The sequence below is a fragment of the Ranitomeya variabilis genome, chromosome 4, assembly GCF_051348905.1.
Source record: "Ranitomeya variabilis isolate aRanVar5 chromosome 4, aRanVar5.hap1, whole genome shotgun sequence".
NCBI classification, from domain to species: domain Eukaryota; kingdom Metazoa; phylum Chordata; class Amphibia; order Anura; family Dendrobatidae; genus Ranitomeya; species Ranitomeya variabilis.
In genome coordinates, this window is record NC_135235.1 from 524724250 (window position 1) to 524751502 (window position 27253).

The 27253-nt window shown below is 47.5% G+C and overlaps 1 protein-coding gene across 1 annotated transcript in view; it reads left to right on the forward strand.

Annotated features, from left to right (window-relative positions):
* Positions 1-9974: 9974 nt before the first annotated feature.
* MRPL45 (mitochondrial ribosomal protein L45) overlaps positions 9975-27253 on the forward strand; it is a 31089-nt gene continuing 13810 nt past the window's right edge. The window contains exons 1-3 of the mRNA XM_077252273.1: positions 9975-10123; positions 10770-10968; positions 24756-24873. Coding sequence (XP_077108388.1) covers positions 10082-10123; positions 10770-10968; positions 24756-24873 — 359 coding nt within the window. The 5' untranslated portion in view covers positions 9975-10081. The remainder of the gene's footprint in view (positions 10124-10769; positions 10969-24755; positions 24874-27253) is intronic.

The window sequence follows — 27253 nt, forward strand, 5'->3', positions numbered from 1 at the left end:
CAATTTTTTTGATGTATCATTACATATCGTTTCCCATTTATTGATGAAATCCTCATCATCAATGGGGAACGAAGGTGTAATTTGAATCCTTAGGCCTCTAGGAATGAGTTGCCTTTGGACATAGTTCTCCAGAAACGCTCTATTCCACCAAGAACGTGTTCTTTTATATGTTAAATTTTTTATGATATGAAAACAGTCATCATATTGTATACCACCATTAGAGGTTATGAGATTACCACTATTGCCAAACACAGCATTAATTTGTCCCTGCCAAGTCTGTTCCCTGGTCCTGGGACAATTCCAAATTATCCACCACTTGTCCCAAAATCTGATGCAACCGATCCACTACCGCATCCACTCCAGGACAATCCGAAGATTCAACCTGACCAGATGAAAAACACGGATGAAACCCTGAATTGCAAAAGAAAGGAGAAACCAAAGTGGCAGAACTAGCCCGATTATTAAGAGCAAACTCCGCCAACGGCAGAAAGGCAACCCAATCATCCTGATCCGCAGACACAAAACACCTCAAATAAGTCTCCAAAGTTTGATTAGTTCGTTCCGTCTGGCCATTGGTCTGAGGATGGAATGCAGACGAAAAAGACAAATCAATGCCCAACCTGGCACAGACTGCCCGCCAAAATCTAGACACGAACTGGGTACCCCTGTCAGAAACGATGTTTTCCGGAATACCATGCAGGCAAACCACATTTTGAAAAAACAGAGGGACCAACTCAGATGAGGAAGGCAACTTAGGCAATGGCACCAAATGAACCATTTTAGAAAAACGGTCACACACCACCCAGATGACAGACATCCTCTGAGAAACAGGGAGGTCCGAGATAAAGTCCATAGAGATGTGCATCCAAGGCCTCTTCGGAATAGGCAAGGGCAACAACAACCCACTAGCCCTAGAACAACAAGGCTTGGCCCGAGCACACACACCGCAAGACTGCACAAAAACACGCACATCTCGAGACAGGGAAGGCCACCAGAAGGATCTAGCCACCAAATCTCTGGTGCCAAAAATTCCCGGATGACCTGCCAGAGTAGAAGAATGAACTTCCGAGATGACTCTAGTGGTCCACTCGTCAGGAACAAACAGTCTACCAGACGGACAACGATCAGGTCTATCCGCCTGAAATTCTTGCAAAGCACGTCGCAAATCAGGAGAGACAGCAGACAAAACCACTCCATCCTTAAGGACACCAGCAGGTTCCCAGGAGAGTCAGGCTCAAAACTCCTAGAAAGAGCATCTGCCTTCACATTCCTAGAACCCGGTAAGTACGAGACCACAAAATTAAACCGGGAAAAGAACAACGACCAACGTGCCTGTCTAGGATTCAGGCGCCTGGCAGACTCCAAATAAATTAAATTCTTGTGATCAGTCAAAACTACCACCTGATGTTTGGCACCCTCAAGCCAATGACGCCACTCCTCAAATGCCCACTTCATGGCCAAAAGCTCCCGATTACCAACATCATAGTTTCGCTCGGCGGCCGAAAATTTTCGCGAAAAGAACGCACAAGGTCTCATCACTGAGCAGTCGGGACTTTTCTGCGACAAAACCGCCCCCGCTCCAATCTCGGAAGCATCGACCTCAACCTGAAAGGGAAGAGAAACATCAGGCTGGCGCAACACAGGGGCAGACAAAAAGCGGCGCTTAAGCTCCCGAAAGGCCTCCACGGCAGCAGGGGACCAATTGGCAACATCAGCACCCTTTTTAGTCAAATCCGTCAGAGGTTTAGCAACGCCAGAAAAACCAGCTATAAATCGACGATAAAAATTAGCAAAGCCCAAGAATTTCTGGAGACTCTTCAGAGAAGTAGGCTGCGTCCAGTCGTAAATAGCCCGAACCTTGACAGGGTCCATCTCAATAGAAGAAGGGGAAAAAATGTACCCCAAAAAGGAAATTTTTTGAACCCCAAAAACGCACTTTGAACCCTTTACACACAAAGAATTCTCTCGCAAAACCTGAAAAACCCTCCTGACCTGCTGAACATGAGACTCCCAGTCATCAGAAAAAATCAAAATATCATCCAAGTACACTATCATAAATTTATCCAAATATTCACGGAAAATATCATGCATTAAGGACTGAAAGACAGAAGGTGCATTAGAAAGGCCGAAAGGCATTACCAAATACTCAAAATGGCCCTCAGGCGTATTAAATGCGGTTTTCCACTCATCCCCCTGCTTAATTCGCACCAAATTATACGCCCCACGAAGATCAATCTTAGAGAACCACTTAGCCCCCCTTATGCGAGCAAACAAATCAGTCAGCAAAGGCAACGGATACTGATATTTGACTGTAATTTTATTCAGGAGTCGATAATCAATACAAGGCCTCAGAGAGCCATCCTTTTTAGAGACAAAGAAAAAACCGGCTCCTAAAGGTGATGAAGAAGGACGAATATGTCCCTTTTCCAGGGACTCCTTAATATACTCGCGCATAGCAGCATGTTCAGGTACAGATAGGTTAAACAAACGACCCTTTGGAAATTTACTGCCAGGAATCAGATCTATGGCGCAATCACAATCCCTGTGAGGAGGGAGTGAACCAATCTTAGGCTCTTCAAAAATATCACGATAATCAGACAAAAATGCCGGAATCTCAGATGGAATAGATGACGAATTGGGCACCATAGGAGTGTCCCCATGAGCCCCCCGACATCCCCAGCTTAACACAGACATAGCTTTCCAGTCAAGGACTGGGTTATGAGACTGTAACCATGGTAATCCAAGCACCAAAACATCATGTAAATTGTACAACACAAGGAAGCGAATCACCTCCTGATGGTCTGGAGTCATACGCATAGTCACTTGCGTCCAGAACTGTGGTTTATTACAAGCCAAAGGTGTAGAATCAATACCCTTCAGAGGTATAGGGACTTCCAGAGGCTCTAAATCAAACCCACAGCGCCTGGCAAAGGACCAGTCCATAAGACTCCAGAGTCCACATAGGCATCCACGGTAATAACTGATAATGAACAAATCAAGGTTACAGACAAAATAAATTTGGACTGTAAAGTGCCAATTGAAATAGACTTGTCAACCTTCCTAGTACGTTTAGAGCATGCCGATATAACATGAGCAGAATCACCACAATAGAAGCATAACCCATTTTTACGCCTATAATTCTGCCGCTCGCTTCTGGACATAATTCTGTCACATTGCATTTTCTCTGGCGTCTCTTCAGAAGATACCGCCAAATGGTGCACGGGTTTGCACTCCCGCAAACGCCGATCAATCTGAATTGCCATTGTCATGGACTCATTCAGACCTGTAGGCGCCGGGAACCCGACCATAACATCTTTAACGGCATCAGAAAGGCCCTCTCTGAAATTTGCCGCTAAGGCGCACTCATTCCACTGAGTAAGCACAGACCATTTACGAAATTTTTGGCAGTATATCTCAGCTTCATCTTGCCCTTGAGATAGGGCTATCAAAGCTTTTTCAGCTTGAATCTCCAAATTAGGTTCCTCATAAAGCAACCCTAAAGCCAGGAAAAACGCATCCACATTGAGCAACGCAGGATCCCCTGGTGCCAATGAAAATGCCCAATTTTGAGGGTCACCTCGCAGCAAAGAAATTACAATCTTAACCTGCTGGACAGGATCTCCTGAGGAGTGAGGTCTGAGAGAAAGGAATAATTTACAATTATATTTGAAATTCAGAAACCGAGATCTATCTCCGGAAAACACCTCTGGTGTAGGGATTTTAGGTTCAGAAATAGGAGTATGTATAACAAAATCTTGTAAATTTTGAACCTTCGTAGCAAGATTATTTAAACCTGCAGCCAAACTCTGAGGATCCATCTTTAAACAGGTGAGCTCAGAGCCATTCAAGGATTATAAGGAGAGAAAGGCAAAGGCAGTAATTAGAGCTGATATACAACTGATCCAACTATGGAGCAAGCATAGGGAAAAAGAAAAAAAAAAAAAAAAATTTACAGACTTCCTTTTTCTCTCCTTTCTTCTGCCAATAAGTTTAACACATGGCCGGTCATACTGTCATGGTTCCCAATGGCAAGGGAACGTAAGAAACATATAAATAACGAACGAGCTCTCGGGTGATGGAAACTCGAGTTGACCGTGAGCTAAATCTACCACACAACTAATAGTAGCCAGGGAGCATACCTACGGCTTCCTAAATGCCACGCGCCAGCCGGAGGACTAACTAAGCCTGGTAGAGGAAGAAACAGACCTGGCTTACCTCTAGGGAAATACCCCAAAAGATGATAGCAGCCCCCCACATGTAATAACGGTGAAATAAGAGGAAAAGACATACACAGTATGAAAGTAGATTTAGCAAAGAGAGGTCCACTTACTAGATAGCAGAAGGATACAAAAGAGGACTTCACGGTCAACTGAAAACCCTTTCAAAAAACCATCCTGAAATTACTTTAAGACTCCTGTGTCAATTCATGACACAGGAGTGGCAATTTCAGCCCGCAAGAGCTTCCAGCTACAGAGAATTACAAAAACTGCAAACTGGACTAAAGATACAAAACAAAAGGACAAAGTCCACTTAGGCTACGTTCACATTAGCATTGTGCGCCGTTGCGTCGGTGACGCAACGCACAACGCACGCAAAAACGCGTCAAAACGCACGCAAAAACGCTGCGTTTTGCGACGCATGCGTCGGTTTTTGCCGAAAATCGGACGCAAGAAAAATGCAACTTGTTGCGTTTTCTTGGTCTGACGCTTGCGGCAAAAAAGACGCATGTGTCGCACAACGCAACAAAAAAAACGCATGCGTCCCCCATGTTAAGTATAGGGGCGCATGACGCATGCGTCGCCGCTGCAAACCCGACGCACATTAGCTTAACGCTAATGTGAACGTAGCCTTAGCTGATCAGCAGACTAGTAGCAGGAACATGCAACCGAAGGCTCTGGTTACAATGATGACCGGCAAGGAAATGACTGGAGAGCAAGGCTAAATAGGAAACTCCCAAACGCTGATGGAAGCAGGTGAACAGAAGCAGCAAAGTGCAAACAAGTCACCAGTACCACCAGCAACCACCAGGGGAGCCCAAAAAGCGGATACACAACAGTGGGGTGTATCAGTTTTGGAGTTTGCAACGTGCAGAGCAGATGGCTCTGCAAAAGCTCAGCCTGTGTGAGTTAACACAGATCCAGCAGAGCGAACTCCTAGCACCCCGCAGCATGATATGATGGTGCAGTCGCCCTCGGCAACCAGACTCATACAGACTCTCTTGTTTCCCAGCTGCGATCCGGAGGATACTATTTGTTGTTTTGTTTGTGAGTACGCAGAACATTAAACTACATTTACTTTTGAACTTTCCTGGGTCACTGCCTCATCACTGCACAGTGTAGACACCGCTGCACTACATTTGGTTGGAGAATGCGGACAGTGTGAACTGAGGCATACCGCAAAGCATGCTGCATGTCGGTTATTAGGCCTGCAACACTGCAGCCCAAGCCTGCTGACAAGATGGAGGAAATACTAAGACAGTTGGCCCTCTCTCAAGCGCAACAGCAGAAGTTGCAGGAGTTTCATCAGCAGCAGCTACAGCAGCAAACCAAAAATTTGATTCTGCAACAGATTGCGGCTCTGCGAGAGACGTCCCCACCAGTGACCTCGATTCGTTCGGTATAAAGTCTGGTCAGCGCTGAGGAAGATGAGTCCTGAGGACGATATGGAGCTGTTCCTCACCGTGTTCGAGCGCACAGCCGAGCGGGAGAGCTTGCTGTTGTCCCAGTGTGTCCCATTTCCGGTGACTACCTCTTGAAGCTCATCAAGAGAATGCCAAGAGTGTGCAAAGCAGTCATCAAAGCAAAAGGTGGCTACTTTGAAGAACCTAGAATATAAGACATATTTTCAGTTGTTCCACACTTTTTTGTTAAGTATATAATTCCACATGTGTTAATTCATAGTTTTGATGCCTTCAGTGTGAATTTATAATTTTCATAGTCATGAAAATACAGAAAAGTCTTTAAATGAGAAGGTGTGTCCAAACTTTTGGTCTGTACTGTACATACGATAACATACCTAGTAGACAATGAGGAATGTGCCACGCCATCTCCCACCCTCCCCGACGCTCATTTCGGATAAACCTTTCTCAAGGGGGCGTGCCAAGGCTAAAATATCCCATCCATTTATAGTTAGCATGTCCGCAGAGATACCAATCAATGACCGCTAACAAGTCACGCCCACTAGCACTGATGCACACGGGCCCATGTGACCAAGCGTCAGGAGGCGGACGTAAGCTGAAGAGATCAAGTAAAACACAGTGGTCGGCGCATGCGCAAAAGTTGTAACGCGGCCATCTTGGTTCAGGGAAAGAATGCCAACAGGTATTAAAAAGTAAATAGCCATGGTAATCAAATGAATAAATAAGTATTAATGGCATATATATCGGCATTAACTCATCACCTCAATGGCCATATTGAAATGAATAATAATGAAAAATAATACATAAATACATGGACCGCAGGATCTATGAGTCCATATAGAAACCCACAGTTGCTTAAAGCAGGGATATACGTCAACAAACCATATACATACTCATGCACATGTTCTCATTGAGATATAGAGATATACATGACATTTAAATGTAGTGCAACATGAATACATATATTATATATATAACAAACCCAAATCATATAACAGTATTTACATATTAGATCCCATGTATCAGTGTGGACACTGCTGCACTACACTATCAATTTTCTACAGTATGTCTGTAAAGTCATGGTGCACTTTTGACCAGTCACAGGATATATTTACAGTTTACATTTTGGCGCCCTTTCTCTGGCCCAATCATATCAGACCTGTTCATGAGGAGAGATAACAAGAACCAATCAAACAACACAAACTCATTTAAGCTGTAGCTGAGCCTCCAGTGAGATTAACCCCTGATAAACTGAACTCTGATTATTACACTGCCAGGTCTGTGACATCTTGCAACCACAAGCTTATGCCAGCTGTGTTGGTTTCCATGCCAGTCAAGATGTGGACGGTACAGAGGAAAGTTCAGTGTATTCTGTGGCTCGCTAAATTAAAATCCGTGACCAAAGTGTGAATATCGGCATGTTTATAACGAAGCGTCACCACATAGGAATAACATTACTCGGTGGGATAAGCAGTTGAAGGAAATCGGCAGTTTGGTGGAGAAACCCCGTTCTGGTAGGCCATCAGTCAGTGACGAGTCTGTAGAGGCTATACGGGATAGCTACCCAAGGAGCCCTAAAAAATCTGTGCGTGCGTGTGCTCGACAATTACACCTAAGCAAGACTACAGTTCATAAGGTGTTAAAGAAACGTCTGTTTTACAGGGTACAAATTGCGGCTGTTGCGATGCGCGTTTGATACAAATATGTTTCATGAGATCGACAATGATGCAAGATTTTTGCAGAAGATTGTGTTTAGTGAACGTGAGGTGTGGCTCGAGGCATGATAAGGTGATAAGCCCATTTTTGTTCGCGGATCGGTCTGTGACGGCAAACACGTTGGAATTGTATACAGTGCCACAATTTCCAGGTGTCATCTTTCAACAGGACGGCACTTCTCCACACTACGCAACCATTGTTCGTGAGTTTCTGGATAGAACATTCCCCCGGCGGTGGATAGGCAGGGGTTCTGTCAAGCCATGCCCACCACGATCCCCAGATCTGATGCCTTTTACTTTTGGGGTTATGTGAAGCAATATGTGTACATTGAACGCATCAACAATATTAATCACTTAAAACAGAGAATCACAGACATTCTTCACTCTGTTACACCAGATGTCCTTACCCGTGTGTGACAAGAACTTCACTATCGTTTGGATGTGTGTAGGGCAACAAATGGAGTCCACATCGAACTGCACTGAATAGGTATGAAAATGGGAGAGGTTTTCTTTTATTTGCAGCACATTTCAAATTTCTATCGTTTTTTGTTGCTTTCCAGTGACTGGTCAAAAGTGCACCATGACTTTAGGGACACACTGTATATTTATCTAATATCTATCTATCCCTTTACTATTATCTAATATCTATCTCATATCTATATATCTATTTATCCTCTATCTATCTATTAATCTATCAATCCTATATCTATTATCTATCCCATATCTATCTATATCATATCTATCTATCCTATATCTATCTCTTATCTATCCATCCTATACAGTGCCGTAACTATAAACTTCGGGGCCCCGGGGCAAAACTTCATAGTGGGGCCCCTCAACATTTCAGTCACTAGAGGTTGTGCGGAACGTGGTGAAGCCTGCTACGCATGATAGTCTCTCCTCTCCCCTGGGTAACATTGTCTGACAGGAATATAGGAGCTGGGTATTTTATGAGAAATTAAAGTATTAAAATACAATTTTTTACATCAGTTTGGGGCCCCTTGGGTGGTTGGGGCCCCGGGGCAGTGCCCCGGCTGCCCCGGTTGTGGTTACGGCCCTGATCCTATAGCTATCCCATATCTATTATTATTATTATTATTTATTGTTATAGCGCCATTTCTTCCATGGCGCTTTACATGTGAGGAGGGGTATACATAATAAAAACAAGTACAATAATCTTAAACAATACAGGTCATAACTGGTACAGGAAGAGAGAGGACCCTGCCCGCGAAGGCTCACAATCTACAAGGGATGGGTGAGGATACAGTAGGTGAGGGTAGAGCTGGTCATGCAGCGGTTTGGTCGATCGGTGGTTACTGCAGGTTGTAGGCTTGTCGGAAGAGTTGGGTCTTCAGGTTCTTTTTGAAGGTTTCGATGGTAGGTTAGAGTCTGATGTGTTGTGGTAAAGGGTTCCAGAGTAGGGGTGATACGTGAGAGAAATCTTGTATGCGATTGTGGGAAGAGGAGATAAGAGGGGAGTAGAGAAGGAGATCTTGTGAGGATCGGAGGTTGCGTGTAGGTAAGTACCGGGAGACGAGGTCACAGATGTATGGAGGAGACAGGTTGTGGATGGCTTTGTACGTCACGGTTAGGGTTTTGTACTGGAGTCTGGGCAATGGGGAGCCAGTGAAGGGATTGACAGAGGGGAGAGGCCGGGGAATAGCGGGGGGACAGGCGGATTAGTCGGGCAGCAGAGTTTAGACTAGATTGGAGGGGTGCGAGAGTGTTTGAGGGGAGGCCACAGAGCAGGAGGTTGCAGTAGTCAAGGCGAGAGATGATGAGGGCATGGACTAGGGTTTTTGCAGATTCTTGGTTGAGGAATGAACGGATTTGTGAAATATTTTTGAGTTGAAGTCGGCAGGAAGTGGAAAGGGCTTGGATATGTGGTTTGAAGGAGAGTTCAGTGTCAAGGATAACCCCGAGGCAGCGAGCTTGTGGGACTGGGGAGAGTGGGAAGCCGTTTACTGTAATGGATAGGTTCGTTGGGGGGGGGTCACGTGAGATGGGGGAAAGATGATGAATTCTGTTTTGTCCATGTTAAGTTTCAGAAATCTAGCAGAGCAGAAGGATGAAATAGTGGACAGACATTGAGGGATTCTGGTTAGTAGGGAGGTGATATCTGGTCCAGAGATGTAGATCTGTGTGTCATCAGCATAGAGGTGATACTGAAAGCCATGAGATTCTATGAGCTGTCCCAGGCCAAAAGTGTAAATGGAGAAGAGCAGGGGCCCAAGGACTGAACCCTGTGGGACTCCGACAGATAGGGGGATAGATATCTATTATCTATCCATCCTTCCTCTATCTATCTATCTATCTATCTATCTATCTATCTATCTGTCTATCTATCTATCTATCCCATATCTATCTATCTATCTATCTATCCCATATCTATCTATCTATCTATCTATCTATCTATCTATCTATCTATCTATCTATCTATCCCATATCTATCTATCTATCTATCTATCTATCTATCTATCTATCCCATATCTATCTATCTATCTATCTATCTATCTATCTATCTATCTATCTATCCCATATCTATCTTTCTATTATCTATATATCCGCCATATCTATAGCTCATCTTTCTTGTTGCATAGATGCCGACATTCACTCTCCAGCTGTGTTGCTATTGGTCGGCTTTAAGCCCCGCCCACACTGCGGCTCTCAGCGACAGCTCTGGTCATGTGACCGTGCAGCTTCCCCCAGCGTTCCGTGCGAGCACAACATGGCGGCCTCCATGAGGGTGGTTAGGGCGCTGGGAGAAGCCGTAAGTTCCGTCTGAGAGGTCACATTTACAATGTGTTCCGTCCGGAGAATTGTTACAGGATCATGGCAGCTGCGGGTGGGGACCGTGTCCTGGCCATTGTCACATGAGAATCCCAGGCTTATCTTCTGTCATGGAACTTTAGGACTCGGAACACCTGGACATCGAGAACGTACTGCTGGATCTTGTAGTTCTTTCAGAGCAGTATGGCTGCCCATCGGTTAGGCAGCTACAACCCCTAGTATGCCCTGACAGGCTGGGAGTAGTAGGTGCCGAGCGGAGGCTGGAGACGGCCGCTATAGTGTAGCAATCCTCTGCAGTGTGCCCAGGGCATGTAACACTGCAGACTGGTCTGTAAGGGTCTCACCCAGGGGAGCCCCCTATATGGGACTCAATAAAGGCCCTCGTTCTGTCAAACCCGCGCCGGAGGTGGACAATCACATTCAAATGACCTCCATGTAATAATACAGTTCCCCCTCATGATGCACAATGTGTGGCCTGAAGGAGCTGATCCTACAGCAGTCCTCAGACCCTGATTTCAGCATAAGGAAGGGATCACTCCATAATTCCAGTTTTATTCTAGTTTACAGAGCATATAGATTGGACAATTTGCTAACTTGACTTCAGTGTCCTCCTTTTTATCTTGTAGGGATTTGCTGCCATGCTCAGTCCTTCCCGGTTGATTTCACCTCTTACCATTATACCTATAAGGACCAAGAAGAGAATGTATAAGCCCCCATATTTGGCAAATAAGCTTTCTGTAGATGAGATGATGAAGAAAGCTAGGGCTGCAGGAATTATAATGCCTCAAGAAGATTTGGAACGACCAATTAATGTCTCCTGCACAGGTAAAGACCCTCAGTGTCGTTTACTTAAAAAGATTTTCCACTTTTAGAAAAGTCAACCTCAAACAATTCCTGTGATGTAAAATAACAAGGATGGATAGTACTCACCCTCCCCCACCCCATTTCCGACTTACTGTTGCTTCTGCGGTCTCTTGCTATGTGCACACGTTGCGGATTCGTGTGCGGATTTTCCGCACCGTTTTTGCAAAATCCGCAGGTGGACAGCTCTCGTAGCAAGTGAGTAATTCTGCCACATACAGGTGATCTGAGCATCGCTCCTATGTATCAGATGCGATCGGGTTATGGCAGCTTCTTGTCTCCCATGGACACTATTGAAGCATGCCAAAAGTAAAAAAAAAAAAAATATATATATAAAAGTTTAAATCACCCCCCTTTTGCCCCATTCAAAATAAAACAATAAAAAAAAATCAAACCTACACATATTTGGTATCGCTGCGTTCAGAATCGCCCGATCTATCAAAAAAAAAAAAAAAGGATTAACCTGATCGCTAAACGGCGTAGCGAGAAAAAAAGGTAAAAACGCCAGAATTAAGTTTTCTTTCTCGCCTCATTGGGGGACACAGGAACCATGGGTGTATGCTGCTGTCACTAGGAGGCTGACACTATGCAAATAAAGAAGAAGTAACTCCTCCCCGGCAGTATACACCCTCCGACAGGCACCAGGCAACTCAGTTTTTGCTTAGTGTCTCTAGGAGGCGGACCTGGATCTAACACCAGATCCGCATTTCTTTTACAGGGATTTGTTGTTTTATTAATCTTTTCCCCTTTCTTTTTCAGACTCTTTCTTCAGGGTAACAGGGTGCAGTTCTTCTCACCCTGTTTTCCCCACTTTGAGTGACCGAGAGAGCAGTGTTGCTATCACCCACATCGCACCCTCTCGGACTCGCTGGGCAGGACTTTGTCGCCTGTCACCCATTCGGGTGTTCAGGGTGACTTTCTTCTTCGGTGGCCAGTCCTGCCCGTTTCCCCTCCTCATCCCTCTCCTCGGAGAGGACTGAGAGGAAGAAAGCGGTCACTTCCAGTGACCCTCTTCCCCTGGTTACGGGTCGACGCCGTCTTCTGCGCCGGAGCTCGTGGCGCGGGAAGGAGGACTTCTTCCAGGACCCTCTACTCTTCCAGGGATCCTGATGCGTTCCTCATCTCCAGGTAGGGAGTCTTCAAGCAACAGTACGCCCCCCTCCCCCCCCCCCCCCCCCTGTCCGGCAAGCGATCTCCTAGATCTTACCAGGGCTTCTTTTTGATAGGGGAGTGGGCTGCAGTTTTTCGGGGAGTCGGGATGCGCTATCGCCGCGGGGGAACACACGCTGGCACTTCCTTTGTTCTCCCTCCCTTTTATTCAAACCTGTGGGCGCACGCGCCCGCCATTTTTTTCTTTCTCCCGGCTTTTTTCTCCGTTTGGCGCTTCCGCGCCCTCTTGTGGCGGCCTGCATTACTGCGGCCGGGAGTTCAGCACTCTTGGGGGCGTTTCTTATGCTTCCCCCCTTCGGCGCTTGTGCACGCCCACAGCGTCGCTCTGTCTCCGCGCTCTTTCTGCGTCTTCCTGCTCCCTGTCAGCGTCTGCTCACCGCGTGGGACACAGGATTCTCGGGGAAACACAGGCACAGACTCCTGCGGCTACCGCTGTCGCTGTCCTTCAGCAGGCTCAGCGCTACTGCTCTCTCGGGCTCTACTCCTCCCGGCAGTATTTCTCCGCTCCTGGACAAGGTAATATCCACCTATGTCCGACCCCACTCCGGCCTTTGCCACTACGGCCATCCATTACGCCTGCGCTCACTGCAAGAAAAAGTGGGCCTCAGGTCAGCCTTCTCCGTTTTGCCCGTCCCGCGTTCCTCCCACCATGTCAGCCCCTCAGGAAGGTCCTAGGTCCCGGGATGAGTGCACCCCCCCCTCCCCCGGAGTGGGCTGTTGCAATGTCTCAATCAGTGTCTGACCTGACTAAGGTGTCTCAGTCCCTGTTCCAGCCGCTTCTCTCTAATGCCACCAGTGCCACGAACGCCTCACACGGCGATTCGCTCGCACCTGTCCTAGATCCTCACAGAGGCAGACCGGACAAAAGAGACAGAAAAAGGGCCTTATCTAGATCCTCTTCCAGTTCCCTGGACCACACCTGGATTCCCCTATCTGCCCATTCCCCCTCCTCGCAGGCGGACGTCGGGTCTGACGTAACCTCTGTCGGAATCTGACTCGGATGCAGATCAGACTTCCGGAACACAGGATATGGTCGATAGCCTTATTTCAGCTATCATTCATTTCAGCTATTATTCAGAAGCTTGATCTTAAGGAGGATGAGGCAAGCTCTCAGGACGTCTCCATTGCGTTTAAATGGATTAAACGTCCCTCTAGGGTTTTTCCTAATCACAAGGAGTTTGACAACACTACCTCCACTCACTGGGAAAACCCTGTTAAGCGTTTCCCAGGCAGGAAACGGCTAGACGTGTTATACCCTTTTCACTCCCACCTGGTCTCTAAATGGTCCGAGTCTCCTAAGGTCGACCCGCCCGTGTCCAGGCTATCCCGGACGCGACTTCCCTTAAGGACCCCACGGACAGACAGATCGAGGCGCTAGCAAAATCGGCATTTGAAGCTTCCGGAGCCTCCCTTTGCCCTAGTTTCGCCTCGTCATGGGTAGCCAAGGCTGTGTCAGCCTGGGCCAAGACCCTGCGCAGGGGCATTTTGGCCTCTGCTCCTGCTGAGGAACTGTCTGATTTGGCGGATCACATTTCTCTTGCAGGAAAATACCTCATGAATGCCTCCCTTGATGCAGCGGCCTGCTCCACCAGGGCTAACAGCAACATTGTGGCCATTCGCCGGATTCTCTGGCTAAAGGCGGGGAATGCTGACCCCGCTTCTAAGAAATCTCTCACTGGTCTGCCCTTCCAGGGTTCCAGACTCTTCGGCACGCAGCTGGATCAAATGATCTCGGACGCTACGGGTGGTAAGAGTACCTCCTTACCCCAGTCCAAGCCGAAACGTCCCTTCAACAGGAGGAGCCCCCAGTCCTTTCGTCCCTTTCGGTCTTTCGCCCCCTCAGGAAACCCCAACCAGGACCGTTCCTCCTCGCAAGGGGACCGAAGAAAACCTTCTTTCAGACCTCCACCGCGCTGGAGAGCTAAGAGCCACCCCGCAAAACCATCTGGATCTCGGGGCCACAGGTTTTCTAATAAATGACGGGTCGCCCCCACCTGGAAATCCCTCCAGGGTGGAAGGCCGGCTTCTTCTGTTCTCAGAGGTTTGGCTATCAGTAGTCGACGACGCCTGGGTCAGGGAGATCGTCACGTCAGACTACAAAATAGAATTTTCTTCGCCCCCAGGAAGTCGTTTCCTGCTCTCTCGTCCTCCCAAACAGCCCTCTCATCTCACAGGGCTTCTCCAGGCCGTCGATTCGCTCCTCGCCTCAGGAGTCATAGTGACGGTGCCTTATCGCGAGCGGTTTTTGGGTTTTTACTCAAACCTGTTCATGGTTCCAAAAAAGGATGGCTCTCTCCATCCAATTTTGGATCTCAAGTGGTTGAACCGCCATTTACGTATTCGGCACTTCAGAATGGAATCTCTGCGCTCGGTGGTCGCGTCCATGGAACCGGGAGAGTTTCTGTGCTCAGTGGACATTCGGGATGCGTACCTTCACATTCCGATTTGCGTACAGCATCAGAGGTTCCTCCGGTTCGCGATCCAAGAGCATCATTACCAGTTCACGGCCCTCGCTTTCGGGCTGGCGTCTGCTCCCAGGGTCTTTATGAAGGTCATGGCAGCTGTCATGGCCATTCTGCGTTCAAAAGGGATTCTGGTAATCCCATACCTCGATGACCTCTTGATCAAGGGCTCATCCCGTCGGGATTGCAGCCAGAGCCTCCAGCTTACTCTGAACACGCTGGTTCGCCTCGGCTGGATAATCAACTACCAGAAGTCTTCCTTGATTCCAACCCAGCATCTGGAGTTCCTGGGCATGGAATTCGACACCTTTCGGGCTCAGGTCTTCCTCCCCAAGGAGAAGTTCCTTTCTCTTCATCGGGGTGTCAGAGCGCTAAAGGGCCCGAACCCTCTGTCCCTCCGCCTCGCCATGAGAGTTCTGGGGAAAATGGTCACTTCTATGGAAGCGGTCTCCTATGCCCAGTTCCACTCTCGTCCCCTCCAGCTGGCCCTTCTGTCGGCCTGGGACAGGAACCCGCTTTCCCTGGACCGTCCATTTCGCCTCTCTTCCAAGGTGAAGCAGTCTCTCTCTTGGTGGACGCTGTCCACCTCCATTCTGCACGGGAGGTCATTTCTCCCTCCCGTTGGCAGGTGATCACCACCGACGCCAGTCTCCAGGGTTGGGGAGCGGTCTTTCTCCACCTCACGGCCCAGGGCCGCTGGACTGCTCAGGAGGTGTGCCTCCCTATCAACCTCTTGGAAATCAGAGCCATCTTCCTAGCCCTCATCCGCTGGGAGTCCCTCCTCTCGGGAAAGCCGGTCCGCATTCAGTCGTACAACGCCACAGCCGTGGCATACATAAACCATCAGGGAGGGACTCGCAGCAGTCAAGTCATGACGGAAGTGGCAAAAATTCTCCGTTGGGCGGAGGGTCACGTTCCCTCTCTGTCAGCCGTCCACATCCCAGGGGTGGACAATTGGGAAGCCGACTTTCTAAGTCGCCAGGGCATCGTGGCGGGCGAGTGGTCTCTTCTTCCCGCAATCTTCAGCCAGATTTGCCAGCGGTGGGGCGTTCCAGACGTCGACTTGATGGCCTCCCGGGCAAACCACAAGATCCCCCAGTACGTTTCCAGATCTCGGGATCCGATGGCCGTCGGATACGACGCTCTCGTGATCTCGAGGGCCCAGTTCCAGATGCCATATCTGTTCCCGCCCCTCCCCTTGATCCCAAGGGTCGTAAAAAAGATCAAGACAGAAAAGGTCCCCGTACTCTTGGTAGCTCCAGATTGGCCTCGCAGGGCCTGGTATGCGGAACTGGTGAACATGCTATCGGACGTTCCGTGGAGGCTTCCGGATCTTCCGGACCTTCTTTCGCAGGGGCCCCTCTTCCACCTGAATTCTCGGTCTCTGAATTTAACGGTATGGCCGTTGAGGCCGCGGTCCTGAAGAATGCGGGTTTTTCTCATAGCGTCATCCAGACTATGATAAGAGCGAGAAAACCGGCTTCCTCGCGTATTTACCACAGATGTTGGAAGGCCTTTTTCCCTTCCCCATGACAGCACCGGTACATGAGAGATGGTCCCGCCCCCAAGAACAGGAAACCTGCATAGGAGATAAAAGATGGGGGCGGCACCTCTCTCCTCAGTTTGGTTTCCTGTTCTTGCGGGGAACCTGCGGTGCTGCATGGGGAGAGGTCTCCCTTGCTTTGCCGGTCTCTGACCGAGGTCCGCGGTGGGAGCAGCGGTGGCGGCGTGTGCGCGTCGCCTCCATACCTGGAGCTGCAGATGCGTCTTTCCCACTGGGGACTCCCCGGCGTCCGCTCCTGGCCGGAGGCTGGGCCGAGGGAGAAAAGTGAGCGTACCCATCACGACGCTGGCGCCGACTGAATGGGGGAACTTCCGGGATTGAACCGGAAGTGACGCTATACGCTGAAGAAGCGGTGTGCTGACACTCCCCGGGGGGGAGAAAGTTCAGAGACGCACACACCGCTTCCTGCCCGCCATATTTAAAAGTGCAAGGCGGCAAGCAGGCGCTGGGAACAGTCTCCTGCAGGATGGCAGATCTGAAGGAATCGACGATCCCAGCTGAAATCCCACAGCCTGTCGTGGTACTAAGGGTCCGGTGGGTGAGTGCCTTTGTAAGGCAAAAAACATGTCAGTGACACTGTGTTTTTTGTATATATGCAGGGGAAAAAAGTCACCTCTAAACAAAAGCATAAAGTATGTGCACTCTGTGATAGAAGCCTCCCCAAAACGTATGAAAAGCGTATGTGCCGCTCATGCATAGAAAAAACGGTGTCTGAAGAGTCTTCATCTTTGCTTCAGAATATAAAAGATATTGTTAGAAGCGAAGTACAAAGCACTGTAAAGGAGCAGTTAAAACATCATGGATTGCAGAGCTCCGTAAACCCATTCCCTACGTCTGCCCAGGCATCTGACGTAGAATCCGAGGGTGAACTGGGTGAGCTTCCGCCCGACGAGGGTTCGGACCTGGACTCTTCAGATGAAGAGTGTGGCCGGCCTTATGTCTTATCAGAAGATGTGGGGAAGTTGCTAAAACTGGTCAGGTCCACCCTGGGGGTTGAGACGCCAAAAGAGAAGCAAACAGTTCAGGACTCTATGTTCAGTAATTTGGAGGATAAGAAACGAAAAGTTTTCCCGTTTCATGATAACATTCTAAATCTCATTAAAAAAGAATGGAAAAAACCGAATAAAAAGATTTCAGTTCCCCAGGCCTTAAAACGTAAATATCCCTTTAGTGAGGAAATTTGCGAGAAATGGGAAAAGGCGCCTAAGTTGGACGCGGCTATCGCAAGTACCTCCAGGGGCATAGCACTTCCCTTCGAGGACATGGGGGCCCTAAAAGACCCCCTAGATAAAAAGGCGGATGCCTTTCTAAAATCAACCTGGGAGGCCTCAACTTGGGCGTTTAAACCTGGAGTAGCGGCTACTTGTACTGCCCGTGCCATGGTTAAATGGCTGGAGGAACTTAGCGACCAAATAAAAAACAAATGTCCAAGAGACAGACTTCTAGAAGTCATCCCTCCACTTCAAAATGCAGCGGGATTCCTGGCGGACGCTGCCATTGATTCTGTGCGGTTTGCTGCCCGGGCTAGTGCCCTTTCAAATTCAGGAAGAAGGGCGTTATGGTTAAAGAACTGGAATGCTGATTTCCAATCCAAAGTGAAGCTCTGTGCAGTCCCCTGTGAGGGTCAATATCTATTCGGCAGCGCTTTAGATGAGATTTTAGAAAAAGCGGCGGACAAGAAAAAACACTTCCCTCCACCTCCCTTCTTTAGACGACGTTGGTATGACAATCGTCGGTCCTTTCGAGGATCAGGTAGGGGCCGAGGCCGCCCAACGGATAGAACCACACGGGGGAAACCCTGGGGTGAGAAAAGAGAAAGAGGTTTTCTTTTCAATAAACCCCCAAAACCAGATCCTAAACAATGACGCCATATTCCAGGTGGGAGGAAGGTTACGGTTTTTTGTCCATCAGTGGGTAACCTTACAGCCGTCCCAATGGATAATCAACTTGTTATCAGACGGTCTACGGTTAAATTTCATCTCCCTTCCTCCCCACCGAATAAAAGTTACTCGTGTGGCCAAAAAGAACCAGTTAGTTCTCGAAAAAGAAGTTCGTCTTCTTCTAGACAAGAAAGTCCTGGTAAGAGTACCTTCACAGGAAATAGGAAGGGGATTTTACAGCACCCTTTTCCTCACTCCAAAACCGGATGGATCTTTAAGAACTATTTTCAATCTAAAAGAATTAAACAAATTCATCCGAGTAGAAAAATTCAAAATGGAGACTCTGAGAACGGCGGTAAAACTGCTGTATCCAGGATGTTATATGGCAGTGATAGACCTTACCGATGCCTATTATCATGTGCCAATCAGCAGAGAGCATCAACAATTCCTGAGGTTGGTTGTGCAGCTGGGGCAGGTCTACACCCATCTACAATACCAATGTCTCCCCTTTGGGGTATCGGTAGCTCCTCGTATTTTTACTAAAATAATTTCGGAAGTAGCATCCTTCGTAAGGAGAGAAAACATTCTGCTAGTGCCCTATTTAGACGATTTCCTCTTGATAGCAGACAATCAAGAAGATTGCATAAAAGCAGTTACAACAGTACGAGAGCTACTAACCAAACTAGGGTGGATAATAAACTTAAAAAAATCAAGATTGATTCCAGCCCAGATACAGGAGTTCCTGGGGATCCAATTAAATTCAATCAAACAGGTCTGTATCCTTCCAGACAGGAAAATCGAGGTCATAAAACAAAGAATAACACAAATACAGGTGGCCCAATACGTCTCGGTGAGGGAAGCCATGTCTCTCCTAGGCATGCTTACTGCAACAATTCCGGCGGTCCAATGGGCACAACTTCATTCAAGAGACCTACAGTGGGAGATCCTGTCAGAACAAACAAGAATACCCTACAATCTAAACCGAAAAATCGTATTGTCACAACATGTCCGGGACTCTCTAAGCTGGTGGCTAGATTCCGGGAATCTAAAAAAAGGGGTCCCATGGTCAATCCAGAATCCGGTGGTACTGACCACGGATGCGAGCCCGTTAGGTTGGGGAGCACACCTATCAGATCGGATCCTACAGGGTCTATGGGATCCACAGATGCAATCAGCCTCCTCAAACCTGAGGGAATTGACAGCAGTAAGGCAAGCAATTCTTCAATCAGAAGAAGACCTCAAAGGAAAACATTTAGTAGTATTGTCCGACAACAGCACAACGGTGTCGTATATAAATCGACAGGGAGGAACCAGATCAAGTTCTCTAATGGAAGAAGCAGGAAGATTATTTCTTTGGGCCGAAAACCACCTTTTATCCCTCACAAGTACACACTTAAAGGGGTCGGAAAACTTTGTCGCAGATTTTCTGAGTCATCACGTCCTGCACCAGGGCGAGTGGTCGCTAAATCAAAGAATATTTGGAGAAATCTGTGCAGTCTGGGGGCTTCCTCAAGTGGATCTTTTTTCCACAAGGCATAATCGAAAAGTAAAAAGGTTCTACTCTCTAAACCCGAAAGAGAACCCGGAAGGAGTAGATGCGTTACTACACCAATGGAAATTCCAACTAGCCTATGCGTTTCCCCCGATCCCATTGATCCCTACAGTCCTGAAGAAGATCCGAGAAGAGAAATCACGCATAATCTTAATCGCACCCTTCTGGCCAAAGAGAGCTTGGTTCACTTGGCTCAGACGTATGTCCTTCTCGGACCCGTGGATACTTCCAGAGGTCCCAGACCTTCTGCACCAGGGTCCGGTGACACATCCTCAGGTTCACAGCCTACACCTCACTGCTTGGAACTTGAGAGGGGACTTCTGCTAGCAAAGGGGTTCTCGGATCCGTTAATTACTACTCTACTGTCCAGTAGAAAAAAAGTCACAACTGATAAATACCAAAAGGTATGGGGAAAATTTTTAGAATTCTCAGGCCGAGGGATAACTGATACCGTTCAGAAGGTCCCTATATCTGAAATCCTAGAGTTTCTCCAAAAGGGTCTGGAGAGGGGATTATCTACCAGCACTCTAAAAGTGCAAGTTTCGGCGCTTAGCGCCTTGTTTGACCAAAAATTGGCTGATCACCCCTGGGTGTGTAGGTTCATTCGGGCCTCCTTTACAGCCAGACCATTCAAACCTCGTCCAAAGGTCGCTCCCTGGGATTTAAATTTAGTTTTAAACGCCTTGACCTCCTCTCCCTTCGAGCCTCTTTCCTCCATATCGGAAAAAGCGCTAACTCTAAAAACAGTTCTCCTGATTGCCCTTACCTCAGCCAGACGCATTAGTGAGCTTCAGGCTATATCTATTGACCCTCCGTATACTGAAATTCTGGAGGATAGGGTAATTATAAAATCTGATCTGGCCTTCTTACCTAAGGTCAACTCGAAATTTCACAGGGACCAGGAGATAATCTTGCCTTCATTCTGTGCCAATCCAAAATCCCAGGGAGAAGAAACCTTCCATTGCTTGGACGTCAGACGTTGCCTTCTTCAATATATAGAAGTGACAAAACCATGGCGACAGTCTACAGCCCTTTTTGTCTCCTTTCAGGGGGCAAACGGGAAAAAAGGCCACAAAATCGACTATTGCACGTTGGCTCCGTATGGCTATATCACTTTCCTATTCCTCTTCGGGACAGGTCCCTCCACCTGGTGTTACGGCCCACTCTACGAGGGCTATTTCCACATCTTGGGCAGAGAGGGCAAATGCATCGATAGAGCAAATCTGTAATGCAGCAGTATGGTCTTCTCCCTCTACTTTCTTCCGCCATTATAGATTGAATCTGGGGCTATCAGATCTTGCCTTTGGTAGGAAAGTACTATCTGCTGTTGTCCCACCCTAGAGGTTCTTTCTATTTCTTCCTCTCATGTACCGGTGCTGTCATGGGGAAGGGAAAAAATGATAATTACTTACGGGTAATTTGATTTTCCAGATCCATGACAGCACCGCTCTAGTTCCCGCCCTATCTTGGTGATGGTGTGTGATTCACAAAAAATAAAAAATAAAATCTTTAAAAAAAAAAAAAATCTCAAAAAAAAAAAAAAAAAAAAAAAAGACACAAATGAAAGATGGGGTAATAACCACTTAACATAACAATAGATAAATAGTCTTAGAGTTAAATATAATTTTTTATATGCCTAAAACTAACATAGCGGTTACCTTACATTCTCTGTAAACAAACTGAGGAGAGAGGTGCCGCCCCCATCTTTTATCTCCTATGCAGGTTTCCTGTTCTTGGGGGCGGGACCATCTCTCATGTACCGGTGCTGTCATGGATCTGGAAAATCAAATTACCCGTAAGTAATTATCATTTTTTCCGGTGGTGTCAGGACAACAATCTGTTTCCTATGACCTTTTCCCTTCCTTCCCTTCTCAGCTTCCTTCAAACGGGTCTAGATTCGGGTCTTTCCCTTAGCACCTTGAAGGGTCAGATCTCCGCTCTATCCATTCTTTTTCAAAGAGACCTGGCCTCCCTGCCTCAGGTGAGGACCTTCATCCAGGGGGTCGCTCATATAGCTCCCCCTTATCGTTCTGTCGAGCCTTGGGATCTCAACCTCGTCTTAGACGCCCTCCAGCGTGCGCCCTTTGAACCGCTTCAGGACATTTCCTTCTCTCTTCTATCCTGGAAGGTAGCCTTTTTGGTCGCCATCACCTCCATTAGAAGGGTGTCGGAGCTGGCGGCATTATCCTGTCGTTCTCCCTTTCTAGTCCTGCATCAGGACAAAGTGGTTCTTCGTCCGGTTCCTTCTTTCCTACCAAAGGTAGTTTCGGCTTTTCACATCAATGAGGACATTGTCCTCCCCTCCTTTTGCCCTTCCCCGGTTCATCCCTTGGAGAAATCTCTTCACAAGTTGGATGTGGTCAGGGCTATCCGGATTTACCTCGCCAGAACTGCCTCTTTTCACCAGGCCGATCCTCTGTTCGTCGTCTCGGAAGGGCGTCGAAAGGGGCTCCCCGCCTCCAAGTCCACAATTGCTCTTTGGATTCGTTCGGCGGTTCTGGAGGCATACCGTGTCCAAGACAAACAGCCTCCTTCGGGGGTGAAGGCTCACTCTACCCGGGCTGTGGGAGCTTCCTGGGCAGTTGGTCACCAATCTTCGGCCTCGCAGGTTTGCAAGGCCGCAACGTGGTCATCCATTCACACCTTTTGTCAAATTCTACAAGGTGCATACTCAGGCTTCCGCGGACGCGAGCCAGGGTAGGAGGATACTGCAGGCGGCGGTCTCTCACCGGCCGACCTAACTCTTTTTCTGCAGAATATCCCGCCCTAGGGACTGCTTTTGGACGTCCCATGGTTACCTGTGTCCCCCAATGAGGCGAGAAAGAAAGAGGGATTTTTGGTTCTTACCGTAAAATCTCTTTCTTGGAGCCTTCATTGGGGGACACAGCACCCTCCCTTGAAGTTGTACCGTGTTGGCCAACGGGCCGTTGTTGTGGGTTGGTACATAGGTTGAGTTTTATATTACCTTTTCCTACTACTGCTTTTGCACCAACTGAGTTGCCTGGTGCCTGTCAGAGGGTGTATACTGCCGGGGAGGAGTTACTTCTTTATTTGCATAGTGTCAGCCTCCTAGTGACAGCAGCATACACCCATGGTTACCTGTGTCCCCCAATGAAGGCTCCAAGAAAGAGATTTTACGGTAAGAACCAAAAATCCCTCATTTTTGGTCACCACGACATTGCATTAAAATGCAATAACGGGCGTTCATAAGAACGTACCTGGACCAATATGGTATCATTAAAAACGTCAGCTTGGAACGCAAAAAATAAGCTCTCAACCGACCCCAGATCACGAAAAATGGAGATACTACGGGTATTGGAAAATGGCACAACTTTTTTTTCTATTTAACAAACTTTGGATTTTTTTTCACCATTTAGATAAAAAGAACCTAGACATGTTTAGTGTCTATGAACTCGTAATGACCTGGAGAATCATAATGGCAGGCCAGTTTTAGCATTTAGTGAACATGGTAAAAAAAAAATCCAAAAAAAACGTTGTGAAATTGCACTTTTTTTGCAATTTCACCGCACTTGCAATTTTGTTCTTGTTTTTGAGTACACGATATGGTAAAACCAATGGTGTCGTTCAAAAGTACAACTTGTCCCTCAAAAACAAGCCCTCACATGGCCGAATTTACAGAAAAATAAAAAAGTTATGGCTGTGGGGAAAAAAGAGAGCGAAAAGCATAAATGCAAAAACGAAAATGGGCTCCAGCGCGAAGGGGTTAAAATACAAGTCACGTGAGTGAACCAAAGCTCCAAACTTGGTGGTCACAGCATTAGGAAAATTATTGACATTAGCTTATTACATCTGCAGGATATGCCATCACTTTTATGATCGATGAGTACCCGACCTCACGGACCTCTATCTATCCTGACAAGGATGAAACTGCTGCATTGATTCAGCGTTCATCCAGCTTCTCGGTTTTACCTGCGCATTTCCACTCTAGGTGATTTGAATGGACCACACTGCAGTTCCCCACACAGCGTATGGCACGGTTTAGAATAAAATAAATTGGTGCAAGTGACTCCATTAATTCAGTGCGCCGGCTTTTACTCGTTTTCAATTGTATGTTGGTGCTTCAAGCCACCCAGGAGTGCAGGAGCATTTATGAAGGATCACAGTTTTAGGTTAATCCTTAAGGCTAGGTTCACATTGCGTTAGGGCAATCCGCTAAGCGCATAGCGCTAGCGGATTGCGCTAACGCAATGTTATCTATAGGGATCGCGTTTGCCGATCCCGCTAGCGCAGATCCCCGATCTGCACTAGCGAGGAACGGACCTCGGGCGCACCTCGGACGCTGCAAGCAGCGTCCGAGGTCCGTCAGAAAATAACGGCACATCGCTAGCGCGTACCGAAAATGGCATGCGCTAGCGATGCGTTGGCAACCCGTTAGCACATTGCTGTCAATGGGTGCGCTAACGGACCCGTTACATGGCGTTAATTGCGACAATTTCGCCATGTAACGGAGTCTGCCAGCGGACACCCATTAACGCAATGTGAACCTAAAAACACCAAAAAGGAAAAATTCAAGAAAAAAACACCAAAAACAGGCAGAGATGCTTACCTGTCTGAATGGGCCTCAAATACAAATGCACAAGCAGGGTGCAGCGGACCCAAATAAAATAGCAAATGCACAGGTGCAATACCCAATGAAACAGCCAGCCTTAAATAAGGGTTTGGCCGTGTGGTACACCAGTGCACTAAGATACTCCGTATGTGGCATGTTCACACAGGAAATGCAGAGCATCTGGTTATCAGCCTATTAATGACGCCCTAAAGCGGGCTGCCCAGTGCTAAAATGCATCCTGTGCGAACAGAGGCCACAGTGTACAGAACCATTTGGGTCAAACTGAACCCTGCAAAAAATATATACGTGCAAAACAAAACATATAAATATATGTAAGGTCTTAGTTGATATTCTGGCCACAATATGGAAGCTGGCAACCCTCGCCAAGGGTCCTTACGTCTTGCCAGTCCTACTCTAACATGAAAAACACCAAAAAAAATCCTGTGGGACCTTGATTTTAAGAAATTGGAAGTCACATCTGTGTCTTGGAAATATGAGAACACCCGCTTTAGAAAAATAGCTTTCTTTCATTGTGCTCTTCTTTTGTTCCTAGCTGGAATACTTGATGCATATGTGCCCCCAGAAGGTGATGCCCGCCTGTCCACTCTTTCCAAGGATGGCTTGAAGCAGAGAACAGAGCAACTGAAACAGACAGCAGCCTCTCAGTTGGCGTATGTTTTGACCATATAATTATGGCATAGTTTTTTTTTATTCTCTGCCAATCACTAGAATGAAAAGTCCCCATTTTACAATACTTGCCTCTCTTCTTCTGTCCTTTCTCTTGTAATTCTGTTGCATCATTTTATGTGTTGATATTACAACTACTTGTATGTGAAATGTAGAGCCCAGTTCATACCTCTTGTGCTGTATTGTTCTAGAAAACCTAGCTTTTAGAAGAGATGCTGGGTTTTCCTTACATGTTCTATTCATCGTTGCCACAAATTGGTCACAATTATACGTAGCTATCAAACATAATATCCCCTTTCTGACATATGACTTGCTCTTACATCATGTCAGGTCCTTGTCTTTGATACAAGCTCTGGAGTTGAGCCTGCACATTGTCAGCAGATAATGGATGCGATACACTGGTGGGCTGAAAAAAACCTTTACTTACATGCACAAATTTGTAAAGCTCGTTTTGAGTTTGCCAAAAGGCATGTGGGCGACTTCCCAAATGTATGAAGTAAGGTGGTGTGGTCAGATGAGACCAAAATTTAACTTTTTGCCCACCAAGATAAACGCTATGTCTGGCATCAAATCAACACAGCTCATCATCCCAAGAACACCATGCCCACAGTGAAACATAGTGGTGGCAACATCATGCTGTGGGGATGTTTTTTAGCAGCAGAGACAGGGAAAATGCTTTCAGTTGAGGGGAAGATGGATGGTGCAAAATACAGGGATATTCTTGAGTAAAACCTGTTTCAGTCTGTCAGTGCTTTGAGGCTGGGACAGAGGTTCACCTTCCAACAAGACAATGACACAAAGCAGACTGCAAAAGCAACGCTCAAGTAGTTTAAGGGGAAACATGTAAATGTTTTGGAGTGAAATACAGTAAAAAAAAAAAAAAAAAAATTAAACTCCACAAAGTTGTGTTTTTTGGTTGTTTTTCCAGGTCACCACCTGACAGCACACTGGAGGACGTCCTTCTTAGCCATGATGGGACAGGAAACACGAGAGGTTAAAAGGACCCTCCCCCTACCACCCTTCAGTGTTTTTCCTGTCCCATTATGGATAGGAACGGCGAGAGGAAGCTACCGTTCTGTGCGGGGGGATGTGGATCGGGGGGGCTTTGCCTCACCCTTCCCTCCATGAGGCACCCGCTGGCTGACACCCGCCCGAGGGTCCCTCTGCCTACCAGTGTAGCGCTGCTCCTGGTATGAGGATCGCTTCCCCCTGCCGGGGGCTCTCGATCCTTCCGTCACGCCCCCTGGTGCATGCGATCCTGCCGGTGGCCTCTGCAGATGTCGGCGTCTCCATGCGGCCGGCATGGGGGAAGGAAATTCCCGCTGCACCATCCTCTCTTTCCGGCCGCGCGTCACTTCCGGTTTGCGGCTGAGGGGGGCGGGCGGCGTCTCCGAAACAGGAAGCGGTAGTGAGCGCAGGAGCGCGGTACAGATGAGAGATGAGCAGAAATATAAGGTATGTGCAGTAAGCGTTCTCCGGTGCATCATGGAGGACGCAGCTAGAGAAGGGCAGGAGTCCACAGCGCCAGTAAGTAGAGCAGGGCCGGTATTATGGATACTTAAAAAAAAAAAAAAAAAAACCCGGAGCATGTGCTAGAGTTTGTTATTTTTCTATAGGCGGCCCCTTTACCAGAAAAATCGTTAAAGAAGCTGGGCAAAAGCAGGAAATGTCCTATTTGTGCAGCCAAGCTGAAAGATACCTGGCAGAAACCCCTATGTGAAGCATGCACCTGCAAAATCATAGGAGAGGAGCAGGCTTCTCTTATGTCAAATATGAGAGCCATGATAAGAGAGGAGGTCCAGGCTTCTGTATCAGGTCTGGTACTACCTCAAGCCTCACCTTCAGAGAGACCGAGCAAAAGGCAGAGGATTGATTACTCTTCGGAAGACTCGTTATCTGTTGTATCGGATATAGAGGAAGAAGAGGAGAGCAGAGACCCTCCAGAGAGAGGGAGAAAATACTTATTCTCAGCAGCAGACACAGGAGAACTGTTGGAGGCTGTGCGGCATACTATGCAGATAGAGGATCCACAACCATCTCGTTCGGTTCAAGATGAAATGTTTGGTGGCCTGCGCTCACAGACTGCGAAGGTGTTTCCAGTAAATTCCCATATCAGATCCATGATTCTGGATGAATGGGAAGAGGCGGAGAAGAGATTGACTATCCCTAAAGATTTCCGACTCCGCTTGCCGTTTGACCCGGAGGAAGTTAAGGAATGGGTCGATATTCCTAAAATAGACATTCCATTGGCTAAAGTGTCTAAAAGAACCTCAATCCCCTTTGAGGACTCTTCCAATTTAAAAGAGCCCATGGACAGAAAGGCAGATGGACTTTTGAAACGGGCCTGGGAGACTTCTTCGGCGG